This window comes from Macrotis lagotis, chromosome 1 (genome assembly GCF_037893015.1).
Source record: "Macrotis lagotis isolate mMagLag1 chromosome 1, bilby.v1.9.chrom.fasta, whole genome shotgun sequence".
NCBI classification, from domain to species: domain Eukaryota; kingdom Metazoa; phylum Chordata; class Mammalia; order Peramelemorphia; family Peramelidae; genus Macrotis; species Macrotis lagotis.
The window spans coordinates 816,449,974-816,476,743 of NC_133658.1; the positions used below are offsets into that span (position 1 = coordinate 816,449,974).

The 26,770-nt window shown below is 37.0% G+C and overlaps 1 protein-coding gene across 1 annotated transcript in view; it reads left to right on the forward strand.

Moving 5' to 3' along the window:
* The window catches only part of CCDC81 (coiled-coil domain containing 81), a 64,200-nt gene extending 38,781 nt beyond the window's left edge, over window positions 1-25,419 (forward strand). Inside the window, exons 9-15 of the mRNA XM_074217062.1 lie at window positions 64-210; window positions 2,869-2,973; window positions 14,128-14,300; window positions 15,637-15,715; window positions 15,839-16,065; window positions 23,214-23,339; window positions 25,156-25,419. Of these exons, the coding sequence (XP_074073163.1) occupies window positions 64-210; window positions 2,869-2,973; window positions 14,128-14,300; window positions 15,637-15,715; window positions 15,839-16,065; window positions 23,214-23,339; window positions 25,156-25,297 (999 nt within the window). The 3' untranslated portion in view covers window positions 25,298-25,419. The remainder of the gene's footprint in view (window positions 1-63; window positions 211-2,868; window positions 2,974-14,127; window positions 14,301-15,636; window positions 15,716-15,838; window positions 16,066-23,213; window positions 23,340-25,155) is intronic.
* Window positions 25,420-26,770: the final 1,351 nt, after the last annotated feature.

Below are 26,770 nucleotides of genomic sequence, written 5' to 3' on the forward strand. Positions count from 1 at the left end.
ATGAAGAGGGAGAAAGGAAAGGCCTTTAGTGACTTTACTATCTCCTTCAACTTGCTATTTTAGGAGATGTGCTATGTATGCTTACAAAGATCCCAACGGAATGTGCCAGTGTACTGCAACGAAGAGAGGAAAAGGAAGGAAATAGAAGATGATCGGATCATACAGCAATATCAAATGCTGAAAGATCAGGAATCAATCTATAAAAATCAGGTACCCTAACATCAGCTGGGCAGGCTCTGGGGATGCAGGTGACAGAGGGCTGGACCTGGAGTCAGGAAGACTCATCTTTTTGAATTCAAATATGGTCTCAGACACTTATTCAACAGCATGTTATCATATTAATATTTTGTTCTCCCATCTTGTAGATTCAAAGTACCTTCTAAGCTTAATTCTCCTTTCCTTGGAAACCATGGAGAACATCAGAAACAGTCTGTAAAGACTTATCTATTTGTTTTTTGATAATTTCTAAGCCCTTCTCTTTAGACAGTTTAAGATTTTTATGTCCTATTCTGGCTTTCTTTTGTTCCTTGGAGATTTCTTTCCCCGTTACACCCACTATGTCTGCTTGGAAAAAAGAAGGTAAAAAACTGCCTCTGCAGAACAGCTATACCCAAGCCTTCCCCTCTACCTTTTATCCTAAGATTCTTTACAGCTTTACCAGGGGGTTTCTTCTCCTAAAGGACTATCGCAATATCCAGATAGCTTCAAGTCCCATGTGCCTGCCCCATGTAAGGGTGCCAGATGTTGAGTTCCCCTGTCTATCAGGAGATCCATTCAGCTCAGGAGAGAAAAAGAAACACACATATACACTTGGGTGGTGGTGCTAGCAGAGCCAGTTTATTGAAAATATCAAACAGTTCTTATAGAAGAAAGTCACAAAATTAGCATACAGAATAATAACAATGATGTAACTCTGTTTTGGGTAGGATGTAACCTAGCAAGATGTAACTCAGGTCAAGAAGTTCCAGAACAGGGCTATCAACAAGTGAGGCCACGAATGACACAGTTATGTTATCAAATCAGAGTTCTGTGGAAAACCTTCGGGCTTGAGGGTCACCAAAGCTTAGGTCTTTTAGTCATAGCTGACTTCTGACACAAACTCTTTGTAACTTTTTCTCTTTTTTGGAAAATCTGGGTAATATTTGCCTTTTATCTTGTAGTACATTTCCCCTCATCCACAATCTTTCAAATTTTACTGATGGGATCAACAATCATATCTGCAATTAAAAAGAAAAGAAATAGAGGATGTAGTTTAGGGGGACATATGACTTAAATTCATCAAGGATCTCCAGGTCTTTATCTTTTTATCTTGTATCTTTTTCTTGACAGTGTGGCATAGTGAATATAGAACAGGCCATGAAACCAGAAAGATCCCTTAGAAGTCTTGCCCTGACACATACTAGCTCCCTACAGTGAGCAACTCACCTTTAACCTTTGTATCCAAAGTCACTTTCTAGGTTAAAGAGAAGGTGCTGACCTGCATTGATAGAGAGAATTTCTTTCCCAAGTTTTCTCTATGTGAATGAAATTGTATCCTATCCACCATCCCTTTAGTTAATCTTAATTATCAACTATCTACTTGCCCTTATTTTCCAGTCTAAAGTCCATTCTTCATGGCAGTCAAAATGGATGCAAAATAATTCTCGGTTTATCAACATTATATCCCTTGGAGGAATCATTCCATTTCATCTTTGATTCTCTAGTAATGATGTAGTTAAAAGTTCCTTTTTGTCTTTCTTCATTAGCCTTAGCTCATCTGAGTTTTATCCCTATTAATTTTCTGAATCTCAGTTCTTTTTTTAGTTGTCCATCCCTTTCAGCTTTGTGCCATCTTAAGATCATATTGCCTATATCTTTGTCCAAATCACAGGCAAAAAGATCAGAGCAGGTTTAAACACAGACCTGTCTAGAACTCCACTAAGAGACTTCCTTCCAGAATGATAACATTTCATTAATTGTTAACTCTCTGGACTCAGTCATAAGGTCACCTTGCTGTACAAATGTCTACCTGGTTCACAGAAATATTAGAGAAATTTCAAAATGTATTGCTATTTCCCTAGTGTTCTAATAACTTAAACCAGTGTAATAAGTGTCAAAAAAGGAAATAAAATCAGTCATCCATCATATTTACTTTTTATTGGTCTAATTAAAACATGTCATAATTGCCTCCTTTTAAAAATTGATTACAAAACATCCCACAAAGAATTGTTCAGATTCAATGTTTTCCAAGTCTTTAACTTTCCAATAAGAAAACCAAACTGCATCTTGTTAGGGGCACTTAGTGCTTGTATACCTCAAAAAAAAATAACAAAACCCAAACCCAACAGAAAATATTGCACATCTTCTAGTGACCAGAATCACTCATTCACTTGCTTTCAATACCTGTTAGTTATTTAACTCATCATTTGATTTCACTTAGTCTTTACTCATCTACTAATTTACTCTTTTTTTCTCATTTACTCTTAGTAGAAGTATTAAGCAGAATCTTAAAAAAAACTTCTAATGCAAACTGCAGTCTGCAACTGTAAAAGATACTCTTTCAAATTCCCGAATTCAAAATTCCCAATCTCTCTTCCTCTCCTTTTCTTTGTCTTTTCCTGTAACCCAGCACCAGTTGGATGTATCTTTTCAGTGCTGATATTTTATCATTCTACTTCTTCCAATGCTAAATATATAATAGGTATTTAATAACTGCCTAAATAAATTCAGAGAAGAGCATTTCTGGTCATTATCTGTTATTACAGTATCATTTTAATGGGTTATTACTGTTACCACAAGGCAAGCTTTTGCAGAACATTGGTTGTTCAGAGAGTTGAGGTGCTTTTTTTCAGATTCATATTTTAGTATATACTTTCTTTTTTTTTAAAGGCTAAAAACTTGGCCATTAGAGAACAAAATCAGAAAAATGCTGCATATAATCTTGGAGTTGCTGAAGCTATCAGAAGCCACAAGGGTGAAAAGCCTGAGTTTTATGTAAGTATTCCTGCTTCACCACTTCCTCCTCCTCCTTTCTTCCCTTCTTGTCTTTCCTTCTTCTTTCTCCTTTTCTTTTTCCTTTATTTGTCTCTCTATTCCCTTGGTTTCATTTTCTACAAATTTCTCACAGGAAGATCGGAGTTCAAATCATTCTTTTGACACTTCTGACACTTCCTAGTTATGTGATTGTGAGCCTGATCCCTCCGAGCCTCAATTTCTTCATCTGAAAAATGAAAATAATAATCTCCCCAAGTTGTTATGTGTATTTTTTGAAAATCACATGATAACATTTTTTCCTTCTCACCATTCTTAGATTTTTTTTGCTGTAGTTTTTGTTATGTCTGAATGTGAGAGATGCTGGGGTGCAATGTTAGGAGTATTATTCTTTGTAAATTGGAGTATCAGCTGGTCTTTCATTCCTTTTGAGTTCCTACATTTGTATGCCATAATGCTTTCCAAAGTCAGGGTTTTGCCCAGGCAATCTGCAGTAATAAATTAGATTATTCTATTAAGACCGACTAATCCTCTTTACTATCTATTGATATCTGATATGCTTTATTTTCTTTGTGATGATGGTTGGACACTTTTTTAAAAATTATTATTTTTTTGAGAAAAGTCTCACATGTTTCAAGATATCCATAGCAGCTCTTTTTGTAATGGCAAAGAATAGGAAATTGAGGGGATTCCTATCATTTGGGGAATGGCCAAACAAGTTATGGTACATGAATACTATGGAATATTATTATTCTGTAAGAAACCATGGTCAGACTCTAGAGAAGCATGGAATGAGTTATAGGATGTGATACCGAGTGAAGGGAGCAGAACCAAGAGAACAATGTACACATTGCCAACATTGTGAAATGATCAACTTTGATTCAGCTCCTCTTTGCAATCCAGAGAGCTAGGACAACCCTGGGAGACCTAATATGGACAATGCTATCCACATCCAGAGGAAGAAAAACAAAACAAAGAAAAACATACAGAATCTGAATGAACACTATGTTCACTTTTTTAAGAATTTCTTTTATTTTTTCTATTTCATGGTTTTCTGAATAATTATTTTTTCTCAACTACATGCAAAGATAATTTTCAATATTCCTTTTTTTTAGGTTTTTGCAAGGCAAATGGGGTTAAGTGGCTTGCCCAAGGCCACACAGCTAGGTGATTAAGTGTCTGAGGCTGGATTTGAACTCAGGTCCTCCTGACTCCAGGGCTGGTGCTCTATCTACTGTGCCACCTAGTTCTCCCCCAACATTCACTTTTGAGAAAAGATTTTGAATTCCACCTTTTTCTTCTTCCCTTCATTTCCCCCTCCTCCTTGACAGCAATTAATCTGACAGAGGTTATTCATGTATAACAATGTAAACAAATTTCCATATTAGGGTTGGACACTTTTTTTAATGTGAACTTTTTGGGGTAGTAAAACCTTTCTTCCAAGTACAACCATAACATTTTTGAAACAGACAATGGACTTAGGTTGCTCTGGAGGAAATTGAACAATTATGTTTTCAGCCAGTCAACTTCCTGAGAGTCTTATATAGAGAGAATTTACTCCTGTTTTAAGAAAGCAAGATAAAGGGACTTGAATAGAAGAATGTCCTTTTGCTGATGGTGTCTAGGACCAGAAAAAATATTGTAATAAAATGCACACATTTTTATTGCCTGCATTAGAAAAATTTACTGATGGAAGAACCTTGTATTCATTGTGCCCGATTTACTTACATGGTATAATAATGGAAAGAATCTTGAACTTAAAGTCAAAAGATGCATTATTTACTTCCTTTGGTACTGTGGACATTGGATTGGATTATCTTGAAGAACTAACTATCGCTTTGATTCTATAAAGTTGACACATTTTATGATCTCATAATATCAAGCAGTGACACCAAAGCAGAGCGATACCAGTCACTGGGTAAAGATTTAAATTTCATAAAAGGACTGAACAATATGGTAAGAAGATTACTACTTATATCCTGGAGCTGACCCACCTGTCCCAACATTTTAGGGTGGGTTTTTTTTAATAGTCCATGTCCTACGGGATTACATCAGAGTTAGAGGTTATAATGAAACATTTGTATTTGTTATTTGATCCAATTAATCTCTCAAGAGAAATTTTAAAAATGTTGTCTATCATGTGCAGGTAGAGCTAATTTAGTAGAATTCAGGAAATACATCTTCCACCATATTTATAGATAATCTAGATAAAGGTGGGTTAGGAGTTAGACCAACCATAGCTCAAGCTGCAGATGCCCAAATTGCAGAATCAAGGATAAGGAGTGATGATTCTGTAAGGAGGGGGTGACTTGAGAGCATGCAACTTCAGAATCAAAGGAATGTAAGAACTATAATAGTTTCTTGTATAACTATAACAGGTAATTTCAATTATTCACATGACAGAAAATAAGCTACAAATTTATATTATATTAATATTTAATAGCAAAAAATTAATGGCAAGGTGCTTCAGAATATTGAAATATTTGTAACAGTACTCAGAAAACGTTTTGAGTGTAAGATAGTTTTGACTCTAAGGTCCATGTACTGAGAGATTTATGTGTACCTGAGGAGGGATAGTGTGAATATTTGACAAATTCAACAAATATTAAGTACCTGCTTTGGATATGACACCATGATGAGTGATTTAGACACAGACAAAATATTAGTCCCTTATTCCAAGGGACTATTTTGTTGTTATTGAGTTGTTTTTTAGTTGTGTCTGGCTCTTAGTGACCCCATTTGGAGTTTCTTGGTAAAGATACTGGAGTGGTTTGTGATTTCCTTCTCCAGCTCATTTTACAGATGAGGAAACTAAAGTGATTAGAATTAAGTGATTTGCCCAGGGTCTGAGGCCAGTTTTGAACTCATGAAGATGAGTCTTCCTGATTCTAGGTCCAACACTCTATATTCACTGAACCCCTCAAATAGGGTATCTCTTATGCAAAGCTAAAAATGTCCAAGAGTTCTTGGAAGAGATGGATGCTCTCCAACAGTGTTTATTGCTATCATGGAGAATATCCATGTAGATTCTAATATTGAAGGCAGGACTCCATTGAGATGGTGAGGTCCTTCATCTTCTGCTGGTGTGGATGACATTGTCTTCATTATGCCTTGAAGCATAGCAGAGCCTCTAAAATCACTGCCCTTATAGGAAAAAAAAAATCAGGGGAATGAAAAATGCCCATCTTTCTAGATCTAGGAGATATTAATTGATCTAAAGTATATTTAGGCAGAGTGCATGGTGAAGTGGATAAAGAGCTGTCCCTGTCTGTGTGATTTTGGCTAAGTCACTTAATCTTTTAGTGATTTAATCTCTGAAGACCATAATTAGTCTGCATTGGGAAAGGAGTTTCTCCCTGGTAGTTCCCCATATCAATGAAGTTATATGTCCCTGTCCTATTCTTCTGATATGCAGGTAGATGGAAAAACTTTAGAGTTTATCCATCAGTAAGTATTTTTATTGTTGACAGATAATACAATGGACAAGTGAACTGGGCTCAGAATTGACCAGAAAGAGAAAAATGAGTTAGATTGAGTTCAGCAAGTTGGACAGTGCTTTACTGACTTCACATTTCCCCCTGAAACAAATGCTCATAATTTTTTCTCTTTTTGCATTGCATATTTTAAATATTTTATTTTTTCCAATTACATGTAAAAACAACTTTTTTACTTTTGTTTTTTTAAAATTTGGAGTTTCAATTTTACTCCCTCTTAACCTTCCCTCTCTCCTCATCAAGGAGTCAAATAATTTGATATATATTATAAATGTGCAGTCTTGTAAAACATATTTCCATACTAGCTGTGTTGTGAAAAAATAGATCAAAAAACTCCTCAAGAAATTTTAAAAAACAGTATGATTCTGCATTTAGACTCCATCAGTTCTTTCTATGGAGTTAGATAGCATTTTTCACAATGAGTCCTTTGGAATTGTCTTAGATCATTGTTTTGCTATTCTCTGTATACAGCATTCCATTTCCTGCCTCTGTGACTCTGGAAAGACTGTTCCCTTTGCCAGATATGCTCTCTTTCCCCACCTTTAACTCTTGGAATTCCTAGCATGTTACCAGGCTTGGCTCAAATATTCCTTTATATTAACTTTGTATATATTTTATATTTTCTTACATACTTTTCTATTTTTTATAGTAGAATGGCAACTCCTTGAGGTCAGGATATGTTTTTGTCTTTTTAAAAATATTTATTTTTCTATTTATATCTCCATACAAATAATAGCTTTAATAAACAAAAATAATTCATATAGATATGGCAAGAGCATTCACAAAAAGATTTTTGAGACATTAAAACCATTCACAAGACATTGACTTGAGATATCCACCATTGACACCTGTTTTTTATTGAAAACCTTATTTCATTCCAGAAAGCAGATATGTAATCTTGGTGACTCTATGTGTTGTTCAACTCTAATGGGATGCCTTGCTCCCTCACTTCTGTCTCTTAGTTTTTCTGTCTTCCTTTAAGACTTAGCTCGATTCTCCCTTTGGGAAGTTTTCCCCAGTTCCCCTAGTACTCTTCTCAGAATTCTTTTTAATCTTTCTAATTGTCTCCCTCATTATAATTTGCTCTCCTGCCCTCATTAAATTTGACTTGATTTGACTTGACTTTTGGTAACTGTTTACATGAGCTCATTGCTTAAAAGCTTTTGGTAGCACAGAATTGATTTGGATATTGAAAATACTGATTATGAGAGGAGCAGAGCATATAATAAATCCATTTACATATTTTTTTGGATACAAAGCACTTTACCTTCCTTGGCTCATTGAGCCTTATAACCATGTCTGGGTCAGCAAAAACCTCTGATTATGGGAGAAGGTGAAGTAGTAAGCAATTAAATGTGACAGGCACTGTACAAAGTGCTTTACAGTTATCTCATTTGAGCTGTGCAAAAATTTTATGAGGTGGTACTAGCTCCATGTTACAGTTGAAGAAATTGAGGCAAACAAAAATTAAGTGACTTGCCCAGGGTCATGCAGCTAGTAAGTGTTTGCAGTTGGTTTTAACCTCAAGTCTTCCAGATTCTGATTCCAGTACTATGCACTGAATTGTTCCATGATCCCAAATAACTCAATTAGAAGAGATAGTAAAAGATTCCTATCCCTTATTCCTAGATTTCAGCTTCTGAACTAATTCTAGTTTAGTAATCTGAGAGTTTTTTTCCTTTTTACAGCACTGCAAATTGACTGGAGAGGAAGCTTGTATAAGAATGGGTATACTAAGGAAGTCAGCTTCTTAGTGTATGGTGGTTTAGACCTTTGATTCCTGGTGTCGTGAGTTAAATGTAGCTTGATCTTTACTAGAGTTGATGTTACATCTTCTGTTTATCCTGAGAACAGTATTCCTTTGTGAGGATGAACTAGGACAGGTATATTGCATTTGGGGCTAGAGAAAACTCCCCTGGCCCTAGGCTAGTTGAACCATTAAAAGGTCAGTTTCCTGGAATAAAAGATGGCTCCCAAGATAGAATATTTCTAGACTCTGACTTTCCTATTTAATAGTAGTAGGGTTAGGAGTTATTGTGTTTTTGGCCTTCATTCTCAAAGAAGATCATGTCATCAGGGAGCTGATGCCAATAACAGCATCTGAATTGGATTTGAATGAGGAGTCCTATGCTAAGTCACCAGCCTCTTTACTCCTCTGGAGCCATTTGGGTTCAGAGGCCAGATATGAATTAGGATGACTGGAGATGGCTCTGGATGTGAGGTAATCGGGGTTAAATGACTTGTTCAGGGACATAACACCTAGTAAATATAAAGTGTCTGAGGCTGCAATTGAGCTCACTTCCTCCTGACTCCCAGGCCAGTGGTCTATCCACTGTGCCACCTTAGCTGCCTTAAGATTAGAAGTAGACTAGAGAAGAAAAGGATGCAGTAGACAGAAGCTACAACATAAGATCACTTAACATTATTTCCGTGTAAGAACAAGGAGACTTCAGTTTAAACAAATTTATTTAGAAGAACCATTCCAGAGAAAGAACTTAAGAAAATTGCTACTCTGCTAATTTTCATATTCATGTGCCATTTCTGAAAATTGGTTCACATTTATCTCAGCTGAATCTAAGGAATTTGTGGATGGGATTTTTTAACACACTCTTGACAGTGTTGTAACTCTGAATCCCTCAAGGAAATGGTTAAGTTGAAAATGTGATGCAGATCAAAAATTGTCTTGAAGTGAATTGTTGGAAGACATCAGGCTGCAAGTCTTAGCAAGTTTTTAATTGCTTACAATGCCCAATGGCAGGAATTGGTTCTACTAAATTTCTAATGGAATGATTTCTCTAGCATTTAGCACAGTGATTGGCAAATAGTAATCACTTCTCAAATGCTTTTTCATTCATTCAAGATGTGCCTCAAACATCTTCACTACATACTAAACCAAAGGATTTATGACTGTCCATTTCAGTCTAATGAATTTACAACTATAAGAAACCAAAGGGTACATCTAGTCCAACCCTTTAATTTTAAGATAATCTAAGGTCTTGACATTTTATATGACCTGCTGCCCAGGTAATTGTTTGCTATAGAGGAAATAACAGGGACAGGATTTGAATTCTAGATTCAAATAACAGGGACAGGATTTGAATTCTAGATTCAAATAAAGGAAATAACAGGGAGAGGATTTGAATTCCCATCTATATTTGGGGCTCTTGTCATTTCTACATTGATTGACTTAACTAAGAATTTATATGGAAAAAAGCATATATTCCAGATAATGTTCTAATTTTATCCACTTGCTGTTAATCTTTATCACAATCTGCCAGAAACTCTAGTGCTTGCTTAAGGTGCTTAATCTATCCTTAACTGGGAACCAATATCCCAGATTGTTCTATATCTGGAACTGAATGTGGAGAGATATATTGGGTTTTTTTGGTTTGTTTTTTGCAAGGCAATGGGGTTAAGTGATTTGCCCAAGGCCACACAGTTGGGTAATTATTAAGTGAGGTAGGATTTTCTCTATCCATTTGCTCCAGGGCCTTTGCTCTATCCATTACACCACCTAGCTGCCCCTGAGGTGTTGGTTCTTGTCCTTCATTATCAAAGAAGACTAAAATGACATCACTATGTTTGAGACAAATTAGTGTGTCTGACTGTGGCTGATCAGAACAATATGAGCTCAAAATGCTCTACTACAGGTTGGGCACAAATGGTCCATGTGAACACCTGATGTGGATACTCTAAACTTAGAGATGTCACATTTCCTTTGAGCTGCTTCAATTCTGCCTTCCTCATAGAGTATGGCACCATCACTGATGAAGGCACATTGTTGGGTGGTCCTGTGCCAGTGTCTCCCATGCTGCACAATCAATTCTAACATTCTTCAATGAGACCTTCAGGTTGTCTTGTTATTGCTTCTTCTGACTTCTCCATAAAATAGTTTTTTTGGCATTCTAACAATGTTTCCAGCCCAATGTAGTTACACTCTCTGTAGTAATGCTGGAATGCTAGACAGTGTGGCTTCAGAAAGGGCTTCAGTGTCTGCTATCTTCTTCTGCAAGGTGATCTTCAAAATCTTCCTAAGACAATTTAAATGGAAGCGATTCAGTTTTCTGACATGGTGCTGGTAGACTGTCCAGGTTTTACAGGCATATAGCAATGAAGTCAACACAAGGACTCTGTAGAACTTCTGTTTGATAGTCAGTCTGATATCTCTTCTCTCCCATACTTTCTTTTGGAGCCTCAGAAATACTGAGCTAGCTCTGGCAATACATGAGTCAACTTCATTTTCAATGTGTTATCTCCTTGGAAAGGACACTGTCAAGTTAAGTGAACGTGTCTAGAGTACTCATTTGCTGTAATTGATGGTTCTACAAATGAATGGTATGGTGCTGGCTGATGGAGCACCTGGGTTTTCTTGGTGTTGTTAGATCAAAATTAGCAGAAGCAGCAGAAAATCAATCCATAGCTTTGTTGCATCTCAGCTTCAGAGGTTGAAATGAGTGCACAATCATCTGCAAACAGAAGATCACTGAGTGTTGAGAAGTATACAGTTGAGGTTTTAGTCATTTTTAAACCAACAATGTAAGTTATCTATCAGTAAATGATGTCTTTTATGGGAGCACCAGGAGAATCACAAACCTTAACCATCTGTTCTACTACTGTGCTCTCTGGTACACCAGGTGTTATCATCTATCTTCCTACTGCAATTCCCAAATTCTTGGGTATTACCATCTTCACCACCACCATAGCCTAAGGATTGTTGGACTTTTCCTTTGATTTCCAGTTGAACTTTCTCTCTCCTAAATGTTTTATCTCCCCCCAAATGAGTAGGGACTCATTTTTCCAGTTGTATCCCAAATGTTTGGTACATACTACAATTTTTAAAAAAAAATTAATTATATTTTGTTTTTAGTTCCAAATTCTCAATCTATTCCCTCCTCCCTTTGCTGCAATTGAGAAAATAAGAAAAATACAACCCCTATTACAAATGTGTAAAGAACAAATTCTCGCAATAGTCATGTAAAGAAAAAATATGTTTCAGTTTGCCCTCTGAAACTATCATTCCTTTATCAGGAGGTGGGGAACATGTTTCATCATGAGTTGTCTGGAATTGTGATTGGTCATTATTTTGATTAGAATTTCTAAGGCTTTCAAAGTTGTTTGCCTTTAACACTATTGGGGTACTGTATTAACTGTTATTGTTTGGCAGTTCATTCGGCATAAATTTGAAGTATGTCTTTCTTGATTTCTCTGGAACCATTCCTTCTATCATTGTTTATAGAACAATAACATTCCATCATAGTCATGTATAAAGGATCAAAACTTGTTCAGCCATTCCCCAATTGATGCTTACCCTTCCATACTTAGTTCCTAATTCCTTGCCACCAAAATATTAGTTGCTATGGAAATATTTTACATGTAGACTTCTTTTCTCTTTCTTTGGGTTTGGGTTCTCTTTTTGGGGGGTTTAGACCTAGTAGTGATATCATTGGATCTGACAGAATGTTCTGTTTAATAGGTTTGGGGGTATAATTCTTTCTTTCTGGAATAACTGATCTGTTGTTCAAAAAATGTATTAATGCACTTATTACTCATAATCCCTCCATTATTTGGCATTTTTTGTTAATTTTGTCAATCTGATAGTGATGAGTTGATTTAATTTGTATTTCTCTGATTATTGGTGACTGAAAGCATTTTTCATATGGCTATTAATAACTTGGATTTCTTCTGAAAATGATCTATTCTTATTCTTTGATCATTTATCAATTGGGAAATAGCTTGTATTCTTGGAAATTTTTATCAGTTTCCAATACATCTTAGAAATGAGACTTTCCAAAGGCTTTTTTTATGTTTCTCTTCTAATTTTAGATGCATTTGGTTTTATTTGTGCAAAAACTTTCAAAATTTTATGTAATTGGAATTTTCCTCTTTAACTGCTGTGGTCCTTTCTTTCTCTTGTTTGGTGATGAACTCTTCCCCTATTCAGAGACCTGTCATCTAACTTCCTTCTTGTTCCTCTAATTTGTCCATGGTTTTACTTCTTATGTCTAAATCCTGCACTCATTTGGAGCTTGTCTTGGTATAAAATGTGAAAGGTTGGTCAATAATAAGCTCCTGTTAGTTTACTTTCCATTTTTTCCAAACAGCTTTTGTTGAATAGCAAGTTCTTATCCAAATAGCTGGTATCCTAAGGTTTATTGAATACTTGGCCACTGTGTTTATATATATATATATATATATATATATATGTATATATATATATATATATGTGTGTGTACATACATATATACACACATACATACACATATACTGTAACTAATTTGTATCACTAATCCACTAATCAATCTCTCATTTCTTTTCTAGTACAAAACTGTTTTGATAATTTCTGCTTTATAATATACTTTTTTGTACTATTAGGTTCCTTCCCTTTAACTTTTCATTAATTCCTTGATACTTTTCTTCCTTCAGATGATCCCCCCCACCAATTCTAGAAAAGTACCTTTTTGACAATTTCATGACATGGTATTTAATAAACACATTAATTTAGGTAGTAGTTTCCCAACTTTTCTCCCAATATGTATTCTTTCCTCCTTTCACAAGTTCAGGTGAGAGCATGCTTCAAGTGGACATACCCTATACATTGTATAGAACATTTTTGCACCTCAATTATGTGAATAATTTCTCCACCTAACCCTTTCTTCCACCAAAGGATATACTTCTTTCCCTTCCTTTCCATTCTTCCCTTTTAAGTCCATCAAAATATATCCTAGCCACTCCTTGCAACTTATCTAATTAGACTTCCTTCTATGACCCCTGATAATAGTATATGGTATTTTGATGGAAAATATGTATTACAGTTGATCTTTGCCTAATTATTTATGACTGCTTACTCACATTTGTCTTTTTATGCTTTTTTTGACTCTGATTTTTGTACTTCAGTTTCTATGCAATTCTGGTATTTTAATCAGAAATTCTTGGAAGTCACGTATTTCACTTTGGTTTAGTTATTTTTCCTTTGTGTCATGACCCCATTTGAGATTTTCTTGGCAGAGAAACTGAAGTGGTTTGACATTTCCCTCTCCAACAGCTGCTAAGTGAGAGTGGATTTGAACTCATGAAGATGATTCTTCCTAATTCCAAGACCAGTTCTTTCTATCCACTATGCTATTTAGCTGTTCTTTCTAATAATTAGTGTTGTTCAAGGAAGGAAGAGATTGCCTCAGGAGACCAAAGATTTCTCTTCATTGGAGATTTTTGATCAAAGACTGGATACCTGCTTGGTGTATGTGATATACAAGGGATTGTTTTTCAGGTGTGGAATGGATCAGATGGCTGCTGAGAATCCTCTCCAACTCTGAAGCTGGTGGATCCTATACTTATTCAATTCTGGCATTATATCCCTAATATCTTTTAAGCTCTGAATCTTGTGTCCTCATGATCTCTTATTGATGTCTTTTTTTCTGAACTATTTCCTACTGTCCTTATAATGTAGTACTTAATTTTCTGGTGGTTTCATGTTTCCATGTCTTGTTTTCCCTTACAACAGGAATATGAGCATCTAGAGGGGGCACCACTTCTTTAGTCACTTCACAGCAGCCAATAGTGAGCCAAACTCCTAATAAGTACTCAGTTGATTTATCGAAGGCTTTTGAATCTTCATCTCTAATGGTCTGTACTCTTAGCAAAATGAACTTTTTCTCCTTTCCAGAAATCCTACATTTTTGACAAACGACCTCTTAGTCCTGATATTAATTCTGCTAAGCAAGAGGAATATTCCCAAGGTCTTCTGAAACAAATGGAAAGCAGACGAGAAAAGGAATTGAAGCAGAAACAGAATGCTGAGCTAATGGATCGTCTAGAACAAGTACAACTCACGGAAGAGTAAGTCATACTTGCCCTTCTCTGAACATTAGAAAGTGAGTTTTAATGTTAATGGTTCCTAGTGGGACTTGAACCTATGCACATGTTCTCATTACCACTCATAATTACTACTCATTATCATTATAACTGCTGCCAACAGAAACCATTTCAAAAACAAAACCTCAATTTAGAAATTATTATTATTATTTCCATTAGCACAATCATTATTTAGTCTTTCTGTAGCAACTGTCAAACTCAAATAGAAATATTCTCTTCATAAGACACATTATCTTAGAAAATCATTATCTAACATCATGTTAGTTTATTTTTAATTTTACTAAGCATTTCCCAATTATATTTTAATCTGGTCCCTACACAGAAGTTTTGGTGAGTTTGACATTTCTACTATATCATCATGTACCTTATTTAAGAAGCATCCTTCTCATACCAAGGGATAGTCACAATCAGAATTAAGTGCTCAAGAGATATATACCGAATTAAAACAAATATATATATATATATATATATATATATATATGAAATATACTAGGAAATAAATACATACAACATATGTTAATTTAATGCTTACAAGTATATTTCACTTTACATGAAGGTTATACATAAATGGAACTATCTTTTTTTTTTTCTTTTGCAAGGCAAGGGGGTAAGTAGCTTGCCCAAGGCCACACAGCCAGGTAATTAGTAAGTGTCTGAGGCTGGATTTAAACTCAGATACTCCTGACTCCAGGGCCAGTGCTCTATCGCTGGTGCTCTATCCACTGCACCACCTAGCAGTCCCTGCAATCATCTTTTAAAAGTGAAATTCTCTACTTGGCAATTGCTTTTGTTTAGTGAATAACAATTACATCTTAATTTATCTGTTTATAAGTATAGATAAGTATAGATATCAGGTTCTATATAAAGTGGAACATGTACTGATTGTACCAGCACAATATTTTTAGTTGCATATTGCCTTTTTTGTAGCATTAGAAATATTAGCTCTCAATGGATAGTATCTAATTCTTCTTTCTTCCTCCTTGTTTTGTACAGTGCACCCTGCACTCTGGGTCTCAGTTCCTTTTTTTAAAAAATTTAATTTAATTATTTTAATTCTAGGGTCTCTCATTCCTTCCATCCTCTCCTCCAGTCATTGAAAAGATAAAAAATTCCATAACTTTAGGATGTCATTCCTAAAGGTGCTGAATTAAATTTTCTTTATATTCTCTGTACACAGTTCCTTGCATATCCTAGGTATTAACAATGATTATTGATTGACAGATTGATGATAATGAACTATATTTCTTGGAAATCTGGATAAACCTTCAGCCCCTTTTCTACCTCTTTTCCTTGTCCTTAGTCTTGCTGCCCAAAAATCAAAGTACTTAAAAGACAGGATGGAAGAAGCACAATATTACAAGAGGGCCTTGGATGTACAGGTAAGAAGCCTAATCCTTACAACTTAATGACATTGTATATGCTGCACAAACTGATCTTGTCCAATCTAAGTATTGGATCCCTGGAAAAAACTCTTTCTCTCTCTATCTGTGTCATCGATCTAGATAAAGAACAGGCCACCTCCACTGCCTGTGTTTGAGCCCGATTCAGTAGAGCCCATCTTTGGGAAACTGGACATGAATAATGATCATTTGGCAGAAAAGAGGCAACGGGAGCAAAAGTACATGAAGCACCAGCTACAGACGGTTGCGGACCACAAGAGGACAGCTATCCTGCGCCAGCTGGTAGATCAGAGGCGGGATATGGAAATGTTGCAGAAGACCCAGCGAGAGTAAGGACTCTAAAATTTGATCTAAACAAATTCTCATAATATTTGCATATTCAAACATGCAATGCATGCACACATAATATATTTTGAAAAGTCTGGGAACACTATGAACCCATACACAAAGGGGTTGTTGAATGTATGATGTAGATATGCATTTATTCATCTTTTCATACAACCTACATGTGCACACATGAATATTCAGAATATAACTGTGTATATCCAGATGTATGCACACCCACAAAAACACATAAACTCTTAAGTAAAAAGAAGTGATTCATGGTGAATCCAGACAGAGGATGAGGATGGAGGAGCTCTGGATTCTGTCCCAGGACCAGACATGGCCTTTCACCTGTAGCATCAGCCATCCTGGAGGTGATCATGTGATCTCTCCATTCTCTCTGTGCTATTTACTTTGCTGCTCATTTCAGGGCCCTGGTCTTTGATAACCCAGTGAGAATGAAAAATCACCATCTAAATCACCATCATCCAAACACTACTTGCCTGCCCCCAGTGACCAAGAGTAGAAATTATTTTAACTTCAATCTACCAACATTGCTAAAACATTCTATGAATTGCCTGTAGAGGGAAGGCTGTAAGGCATGTCATACTTGATCAGAGTTAGTCATGATCCCTGCTCCCCCTCCCTTCCATACCTTCATAGCTCCTCATCCTCATCTTTCCTGTGATGGGCATCTCTGAGGGGGAGTGGAGGTAATCACTATTATACTAGCCTCAGAAGGCTTACAAGGATGTTTCTGGTTCCTTATATTGCCCTGTCCAATGTCACAGATAATCTCTCACTGCCTGTGCTGTCCTCAAGAGGAATAGCTACATTCTAATGTTATCTAAAAATACAATATGCTTTCTTGTGAGGTAGTGAGTTCTCCATCACTAGAAGTTGTCAAATAGAGGCTAGGGGGATGCTTGGGATATTGTAGAGGGGACCTTTGTTTTCAATTATAAGTTGCATTAGAAAGCTTCTGATATACCTTTCTACTTTTGAGATTCTGAAATTCTCAAAGCATTTAGCAAACTCAAAGAATGTTTACTAAGTGCTAAAGATTGTTTATTTTTTTCCCCAAGAGAATAAAAAGAATAAAGAATCAAAGACTTTGGGCAACTCAAAACTGGTTCATCAAAATGCTTATAGTTGTCTAATCCTCTCGGGGGATTTCCCTCCTGCTATGCTGCCCCCAACATGCCTGAAGAGCCCCTTAGGATTACTGTATTATTATAATATTTTAATCCCTCAGGCCCTCAACATTTGTCTTTCATATGGTCTCAGATTTCATACGGTTCTCGGATAACTATCCTGGCTGTCTTGGCTTTTGTGCTATGGAATCTGCCCATGACGATGGACAATAGGGACAGCTGGATTTCAGAAATTTATTGTTATATGATCTTGAAACTACGCTAATGTTGGTGGTAAAAGAGTCTCCTAGAGCTGGCAAGATATGAATAACTAAGGGCAATGGTGAAATGGTTTTTTCATGGATTGGTAGAGCCGACATGGAGAAAGGTTGGGGTAGGGAAGCATGGACCTGGGTCTAAGTTGCCAAGATTCAGTGGAAGAGGCATTCACGACACCAGAGGCTTTTGGGAGTTTATTAGTACTGAACTTATAATCGGGGGACCTCTTCTGGGCCCAAGTGCAAGCTTACCACACATTAATTGTATTGGGAATTGAATTTCCTCTGATGAGAAAGGAGAGGATTCTATTAATTTCAGGCCATTGACAATTCTAACACATTGGCAACTGGGGAGATGGAAAGTTTAGGAAAAAGAGTCTCTGTCCTCAAGGGGAATCATTTAAGTTAAATGTAAAGACCATAGAACTGTTTTCTTTCCACACCTTCTCCTTTTTCTAATGTTCTTATAAACATAAAATTTTCAGTTGGAAAAGAGACCAAGATCAGTTAATCCCTTCCATTCAATCCAATATCTACTCTGTGCCAGATACTGGTAAACACTAGGGATAAAACTGATAAAGAGAATCACTACCCTCAAGGATCTTATAGTCTAATGAGGAGAGATAATACACAAAAGGAGGCAGGAAAGCTGGGGTGGGGTGGGGGGTGGAGGAAAGGGATAAATTGGAATCTTCATCTATAACAATTTGTGTTTAGCATTTCTTATTTGGGTTTTAGTATAAATAAACTGTTTCTCCTCTATTCCATAAATCCTTCAATTTGGACAAATGATCACTCAGTCTTGAGATTAATTTTGTTAAATAAATGTGCACCTGGGGCATCTTGTTCCATTCCCGCAGATGCAGAGTGGAGGGAGCTGAGTCCCATTCCTTAGTAGTTTACCCTCCAGCCCTCCAATCAGAGGGGAGGAGAGGCTGAAAGGAGGTGTCAATCAAAGCTTGAATTATTAGTGTGGTGAGGAGATTAGAAGTGAGCAGAACCGGTAATAATTTGCCTGAGGTCACATGGCTAGTAAGTAGTAGAAATGATCAATTTGATCTAATTCCTCTTTGAGCAGGAATTAATTAACATTTGTTAAGAGTCAAGACTAGAGACAGAATGGCAAAAATGAGTCTATTTGGGAAGATAAAATATACATATAGAATGCATATAACAGTCAATATAAAAATGACCTCTTCTCAGCAGTTTATGAGGCCATACTGATTACCTTTCTTCCCATCCCTTTTCATCTCTGAAAGTATTTTTTCTTTTTTTGTAAGGCAATGACATTAAGTGGCTTGCCGAAAGTCACACAGCTAGGTAATTATTAAGTGTCTGAGGTCAGATTTGAACTCAGCTACTCCTGACTCCAGGGCCGGTGCTCTATACACTGCACCACCTAGCTGCCCCTGGTATTTTTTTCTTTTAACTTTTATTTGTATCTACAGCTCTGACACAGTAAAGTTAATGTTGCTTCATTGTCTCAACTAAGAAGGAGAAGGTGTTGGAGGTTTGAGAGATTTAGAATCAACTTCTGTGGGGAGAAGAAAGATTATATTGCTATAGTGAAAGCCCAATTATAATCAAATAAAAATAATTTAAGTTGGTCCATTTAGTTCAATTTCTCCTCTATTCATGAAAAAGAATGAAAGAAGTGAACAGCAGCAGTCATCCGATGCTGTGATGGTGATATATAGGACAAAGGGGTAAGGGATTTTAGGATTTAGGATAGTGTAGAGTTGACCTGGCTAACCTTAATTTAAAGATTATATAAGATTGGGAAAATAAGAAAGGGACTTGAAGCTATAGTGATTTTAATGACCAGAGAAAGTATTAGAGAGGCTAGAGTGAAGGGAAGTCATGATTAAGATGTAAAATAGGGTTGGTTTTGGGTGGGGGGGAATTGTGAAGACATAGAGAAAGATGAAATGATAGAAGACCACAATCTGATACAGGATTTGGGAGGTTTTGATGATTAAAATGGTAATCCTTGTGGGTGATGGAGAGATCCCAGGTAGTTGACCATTTCTGAATGTGACCTGGGTGTAGTAGAAGAAAGAAACCATAGACTGAGAGGAGATTAAGGGATTTTTAGATGACGTGTTTCAGGGAACATCAATATGTTAGGTGAAAGGCTTCCTCTTTATAAAGGCCTTATTCTCTTATATAAATATCTCTGAGAAATAGTTTTCCAGTTTTTTTTTTTAGATTTTTTTTTCAAGGCAATGGGGTTAAGTGGCTTGCTCAAGGCCACATGGCTAAGTACTTATTAAGTGTCTGAGGTTGGATTTGAACCCAGGTAGAGATTAAGGGATTTTAGATGACGTGTTTCAGGGAACATCAATATGTTAGGTGAAAGGCTTCCTCTTTATAAAGGCCTTATTCTCTTATATAAATATCTCTGAGAAATAGTTTTCCAGTTTTTTTTTTTTTAGATTTTTTTTCAAGGCAATGGGGTTAAGTGGCTTGCTCAAGGCCACACGGCTAGGTACTTATCTGAGGTTGGATTTGAACCCAGGTACTCCTGACTCCAAGGCTTTTCTCTATCCACTGTACCACCTAGCTGCCCCCCAGCTTCTTCTTGAATGATTTTCTCTGATGGAAAATTCACCAAACTATGAGTTTGTCTATTCCACTTTTGAACAGTTTTCTCATTGTTTGGAAGTTTTCCCTTATGTTAAATCTCAGTTTACCTCTTTACCTCTCACTGGCCCCAGTTTTGTCCTCTGGATCAGAAAAATCAATCAAATCCTTCTTTCATTAATCTTCAACACTATGTTTCCTGCCAATTTTTTTCACTGTCTTTGGAACCCCATAATAAGAGCTCACATATCACCTTTTGTACAACACTTATGAGGTGTAGGTAGTACAAATATTATTCCTTTCTTTTCATAGTTGAATTGAGACAGAGAGAAGTGACAATTATATCTTCTGACTCTAGAAACAGTGCTTTTCCCAAGTTGCCTAGTACAAAGAGGCCAGTTTTAATATTACAAAGGAACTCTGGATGGCTTTGGTTACAATACTGTTTCTGCCACTATTTACTGGAGGTGACATGGGTTTATGTGGTATATAGTTAAAAGGGTACTGCTTCTGGAGTCCAGAGGCTCTGGATTCAAAGTCTCCTTCTGACACTGGCACACTTTTGTGATCTTGGGGAAGTCAGCTCCCTGGGCCTCCATTTCTTCAACTGTAGATTGAGGGGAGTTGGATGGTCTAAATTATGATTTTGTGTGCCTCAGTTTCCCTGGGCTCCCATTTCCTCCTCTGCTGGGCTCCCATTTCCTCCTCTGCCCAAGGTGTTCTACAAGATGATCCATTTAATAGAGACATCTAATAAAGACTCCACTAGTTCTTAAATCCCATAATTCTAGGAAGGAAAGAACAGTGATATTTAAAGTGCTATAAATGATACCATTGAAAACATTTTATTTTAGAGGATACTGACCCCTGGTGGCTATTGCTAATCTAAAACAAAGTGAGGCATTGTCTGAGTATCTGCTCAACGTGTTGGGGATTCACTTTGGAACTCTCAGATCGATATAAGAACAAAATAAACAGACTTGGAAACTAAAACTTATTGGATTCATAAAATTTTTTTATGAGAACTGGAAGAAATAAAAATGAAACAATTAAGTAGGAATTAGTAGCTTGGTATATTAGAGAGAGCCCTGGACCTTAGTCCAGGAGATTTGGGGTCTAGTCTTATTTGGGCTCAGTTCACTTTAGTTCACATTAGTTCACTTTACCTATCTGTGTCCTAATGTTGTCATCTGTTAATTGAGATCAGATGGGAGAACATGTTGTGTTCTGTGGACTTCATGGTTGATGTTTTAAGTATCCCTAATTACTTTGATTGCAAATTTGAAAACCCTTGGCACATAAATACTATGTTTCCCCCCTCTACCCAAGTCAGAGTATGTGTTAGGCATATCATGGAGAAAGCATTAAATATGAAGGCAAGAAGACTGTTCTCAAGCCACTTTTGCTCACTGAAGGTTGGTTAACAAATCCTTTCACCTCCCTTTGCCTCAGTTTCCTCATTTAGAAAATGGGCATCATAGACATGCCCTCCCTGCTTTATAGGGTGATTTGAGAATCAGCATTCTATAAGCTAAAATGTAGATTGCTAAAGAAATGTGAGTTATAATTATTAAAGACTGAGAACACATCATCATTGTATCTGGAGGTCAAACAAATAATACTCTATTCTTTTCTCTGCCAAAATGACAGCACTGCATACATTACCAGTATGTATCCTCACAGGCAATGGAAGGTTTGTTTTACTTAACAAAGAAGTGGCCTGTTTAACTTGCTGATGCCTGTTTGCTCCCCCCACCAACCCGGTTTATTTCTGTGCCAAATTCTGTGATTTTCCTCTCCTTACATGAATTTAACAGGGCAAAATTAAAATATGAAGCTTTGTAATGGCCAAGATGACAGAGGGGAAAAGTTTGACTATTGGTCTCCTAGGGAGTGAATTTCCATTAAGTTCAATTTATATGGGAGTCAAAGGAAACAATGGATTTGAAAATCATGTTGTGTAAACTTTAGATAATGGAAAGATCATTGGAGTCAGAAGAGCCCCGTGTAGGTAGTGGCTCTACAATTCATCTCCTGGGTTACCTTGAGTAACTCCCTTTCCCTTGCTGGCCTTACTCTTCTTAATCTATCCCCTGATTAGATTAGTTTATATTTTCTATGATTGTTTTCAATTCTAACCTTCTGTGACATCAAGTGGAATGTAAATCTTAACAATGTGGAAAGTAGAGAGGTTGAGTTTCAAAATAATGGTTAGCATTTATAACAGAACATTAAGGTTTTCAAAATGCTTTTGTTGCAATTATTGATGTCCTTTACTGATGAGGAAACTAGAGACACAAGTTAAGTCACTTTCCTGGGGTGGGGGGTCACAGCGAGAAAGTGTCTGATGGGGCATTTGAAGTCTTCCTGATTTCCAGGTCTAGTACTCTTCTCTACAGAGCCATTAGCTGCCCCGTTGGCAATATCCGAAAAGGCTGGAGAATTGTTCCTGGAGCCAACAAGACAGGTTCAAGACTTGCCTCAGACCCAAACTCTTGAGATGACTATCAGCCAGCTACTTAACCATTCAGACCTTATAGCTCTTTAAGGCTATAAGTTACTGACTCACATCTACAGAGGAAGTTCTCATCCAGAAGCTCTGAAATCACAAAACTATTCCCTGGCTCCTATCAATTTTTTTAAATTAAAAAAAATTAGTCTTACACTCTTATTTTATTTTTCCAATTACAGGCAAAAGATAGTATTTAACTTTCATCTTTTTGTAAACTTTTGAGTTCCCTTGGATTTTAATGATGTTAATATTCAATATTTGTATGAACTATATATGTCTCTTCTTAGAGGGAAGTAGACATAGTATTGTTCCAGTTTTACAAATGAGGAAACTGAGGCAGGCAGAGATTAAATGAGTTGCCAGCATGAATAGCTTCTGAGAGTTAGGAGTTATATGGTGGTGTTGCTCCCAGGTTGTAGAACAGGATGGGGCAGTAGAGACAATGTGGTCTTTCCTGCTCATTTTTACAGAGGAAGGAAAAGGAGGACCAGAATCAAAGTCTCTTAATTTGTTTTTCAGGGATGACTGGTCAACCAAAGCATTCCATTAGCAACCCTATCTCACATTAAAGGGAGGGCAGGAGAAGGGTCTATGAATGCTGGTGCTCGGAACACCTTCTGTCTACAGCTAATGCATCTCGTTCTCAGGCACCTAGCAGAAAGAATGGCGGAGCTTGAGAGGACAATGAAGATGAACCAAGGTCTTCAGGATAACTGGGAGAAGAGTGCTGAGCTGAAGAGGCATCGGGATATGGAGGAGAAAATCTTTAAACGGTCAGGCACCGCTAGAGCCCAAACTGTTGAAAACACCTCACTTTTTTCACATTTCTTTGATTTTTTTTCTCCTTTGATTTACGTTCTCTGAGGTAGTGTTCTTAGTCAGACAAAGAATGGGGGCTCCCTGGGAGAGTTCCCCTCAATGCTGATAGACAGTAGGGAAAGGATGAGAAATTTCATTTCTGGAAATTGATTAGCAGAGTGGGAATTCTGGTGAATAAGGATGAAGAGGAGAAAGTGTAGACATTCATATCATTTACGTAGTCCACCCTGTGTTAAGCATCCATTATTATTAGCATAATAGTATGAGACATTAAGAGAGAGAAAAATGGTGAATAAGACATTTTTCTCTCTTCCTTTCCCATCAGGGAAAATGAGACTTACTTATGTACAAATATGCCATGCATACCATAAATACTTGTGATTAATACCTTGATCTCATTGTCACTACTCAATGAATACAAATCTACATGTTGTCATTCAATGCCCTCTACAATCTGGTTTTAAACTACTTTTTAAACCTAGTTTTTTCCCTTTCTGCAGTCTACATTCCAAATGAAGGGTTACCATGTTGTTCCCCACTTTCACCCTACTCTGTGCATTCATGCAGATTAGATTATTCCCCCATACCTTGAATGATTTCTTTTCCTCATCTCTTGCCTTTAGAATTAACTCCAATCAGGTGCCACTTCCAACATGCATCCTGCCTTGCTTCCCCTGTCTGAAAGTGATTTCTCCAACTTCATATTTCTAGATTCCTTAGTCTGGATCTTTCCTTGGCCCATATTTCACACTTTCTGTATTTTTTAATACTTCTTGATAAATGCATATCTCTAGAATAGACAAAATGCAGTGAGCATACTCCTGCATGTATGTCACACATACTGTGTATGTATACACACGCACATAAAAATAGAAATAGTTTATATGAAGAATATATATCTATATACAATGGTACTATATATATTATATATTATACCTACCATGTGTACCAATACCCTCCTTTGACTTCAGTAAAATGGTCAATCTTGATGGGGAATGTAGAGAGACTATACCATCATAACAGGTAAAATATTGTACAGTATGGTAAGGCTTGCAAAGTAATTTAAAAATATGAACTCATTTTGTCCCAACACTAGTCTTGGGAGGTAGGTATTAAATTATTGCCATTCTCCTGTCTATAGATGAGGAAACTGAAGGAGACACATGTTAAGTGACCTGCCTAATGTCACACAATTAGAAAATGTTTGATGGGTCATTTGAACTTTGACTGTGTTCAGAGTTCTAGTTGCCTCATAATGGATAGAGAATTGGTCAGAGCCATATTTTTATGTGTGTGTGTGTGTGTGTGTGTGTGTGACAGAGAGACAGAGATGTTTCTTTTTGCCTCTTCCCATAGGTGCTTAAAGCATAACTGAATAAATGAATAAATGTCTTCATTTTTATCCACCAGATCTCCGACCAGGCTTTTGGATGGTCATTCTGTTAAGTCACCATAATTTCTGAAATGAAATGGCCATGTCTTAGTCTATGTCTACACATACTGTCCACATTATTTCACTCACATGATGAAGAAACTCCCTTTACCAAACAAAAATGGCACCTATTTGTAAGCTATCATTTTGGAGGGTTGCCTAGGGTTAAATATCCTTCATGTGTGACCCAGGAGTTTGGGACTTGAATCCTTAGTCTCCTGATACAAGGGCCATCTATCTACCCACTTTATCATGAAGCCCCTCAATTCTTTGTATATAATAATAGATGTTTGCTAAATTGAATGGAAGTGATAGATTTTTGTTTTTTATATTCTTAGGGCTTCTGACAAGTTGTTCATCCTGGATCAATGTGAGAAATACCGACGTTGTTCCCAGTGTAAGAGGCGTCTAAGCAACTCTGGGGAATCTAACCTGTGGCCGATGACCAGAAACTTACATGGCTCTAGACTGCTGGTTTAAAAAGAATGTTTGGGCCTGGGTTTCCTGGGGAAAAGTTTTACTCTTTTGGATGTGGTGATGTGACTGTGGACTGCTTATCACACCTCAATGAAAACAATATTATGAGGTTTTTTGTGCCTTCAGTTTTAGAAGTCTTTTTCTCTATGTTCTCTAGTAGAGTTCACATAAAACAAATCAAATGGAAAAAATAGGTTCCCCCTTCTCCCTCTTGCTAGTCATGTCAGATGATTCTCAATACATCTGTCTGTCTGGAATTAAGGTGGGGGTATGGTGGTAAGAGATAGACTATCACTGACTTAGGGCCCCCCAGGGATGGGACCAAGGCTATTCCTGACCCTCTGTTTGGAGGGATTTGTGAGCTGTGACACAGGGCTGGGATGCTTCTGTGTTATCCCTGCCCCTATGTGACCTTGGGCAAGTCACTTTATTCCTTTGTGCTACAATCAGCATTATTATAATAAATATTTTTCAAAGTGCCTACCTGTATATGGCATTTGATAATGACCACTGTCCACCCCTTAGCCAACCCTATCTTCTCTAGGGCATTGGAAGCACTGGGGTTGGTGTCATAGCCACAGGTTGGATCTAAGATCAAGAGAGTTACTAAGACCTGAATAGAAGGCTCAGGGACCTGAGGCTTTGTCTGGTAAAAGCAGAAGGTAGAAGATGACATCAGAAAACCTCACTGAAAATGAAATTGGTTTGAATTCTGGGAGAGCTCCATGCGGGGGTGGGGGGTGGGGAGTGGAGCAGGGGACCAATTCTCTGATACTAGTGGAACAAAAAATTTTATCAGAAAGATGTGGAGGTACAGCAGGGAGATGAAGGTAGATCAGAGAGGGATAATCCAAGGGGAAAAAAAGTGGGGGTGAATCTTGATAGCCCCCTCCCCTCTGGTTCTTAAAGAGTGGTATTTCCTAGATAGTCCTTGTCACTGAGCCACAAGGTGGTTAGAACATTTCTTCAACTTTTCTTTTTTATCTAGAATAAACTTGTCACCCTCTCCCTTCTCACTCCTTATGATCCACCATCTAATTCAATCATCCATCAGTTCTATAACCATCCATACTCCAAACATCATGTGTGTGTCCACACAATCTTCTTCCTCTACATTTCAAACCCTCATTGCACACAGAATGGGGAATGAGGACTGAGGGGTGTGACACACCACAATCATAATATTTTTTTAAGCAAACTTGATTTCTTTTTTATTCTTTGCTTTGGTGGTTGCATAACTTGTATGACCAGTAAACACCAAAGAAGAACACATGATCATATTATTAAATAGCATCCCAGATCCTTGGAGTTGGTCAGGACCTCAGGGTGAACTGATTCAGCCCCCTTCTGAAGTATGGATCCCATCCTTGACATGTAATCAACTAGTCTGTTCTTGGAGAAGACCTCCAATAAGAGGGAACTCTCTACTTTTTGGAGGCAGCCTGTTGTATTGTTTGACAGCTTGGGTGATTGGAA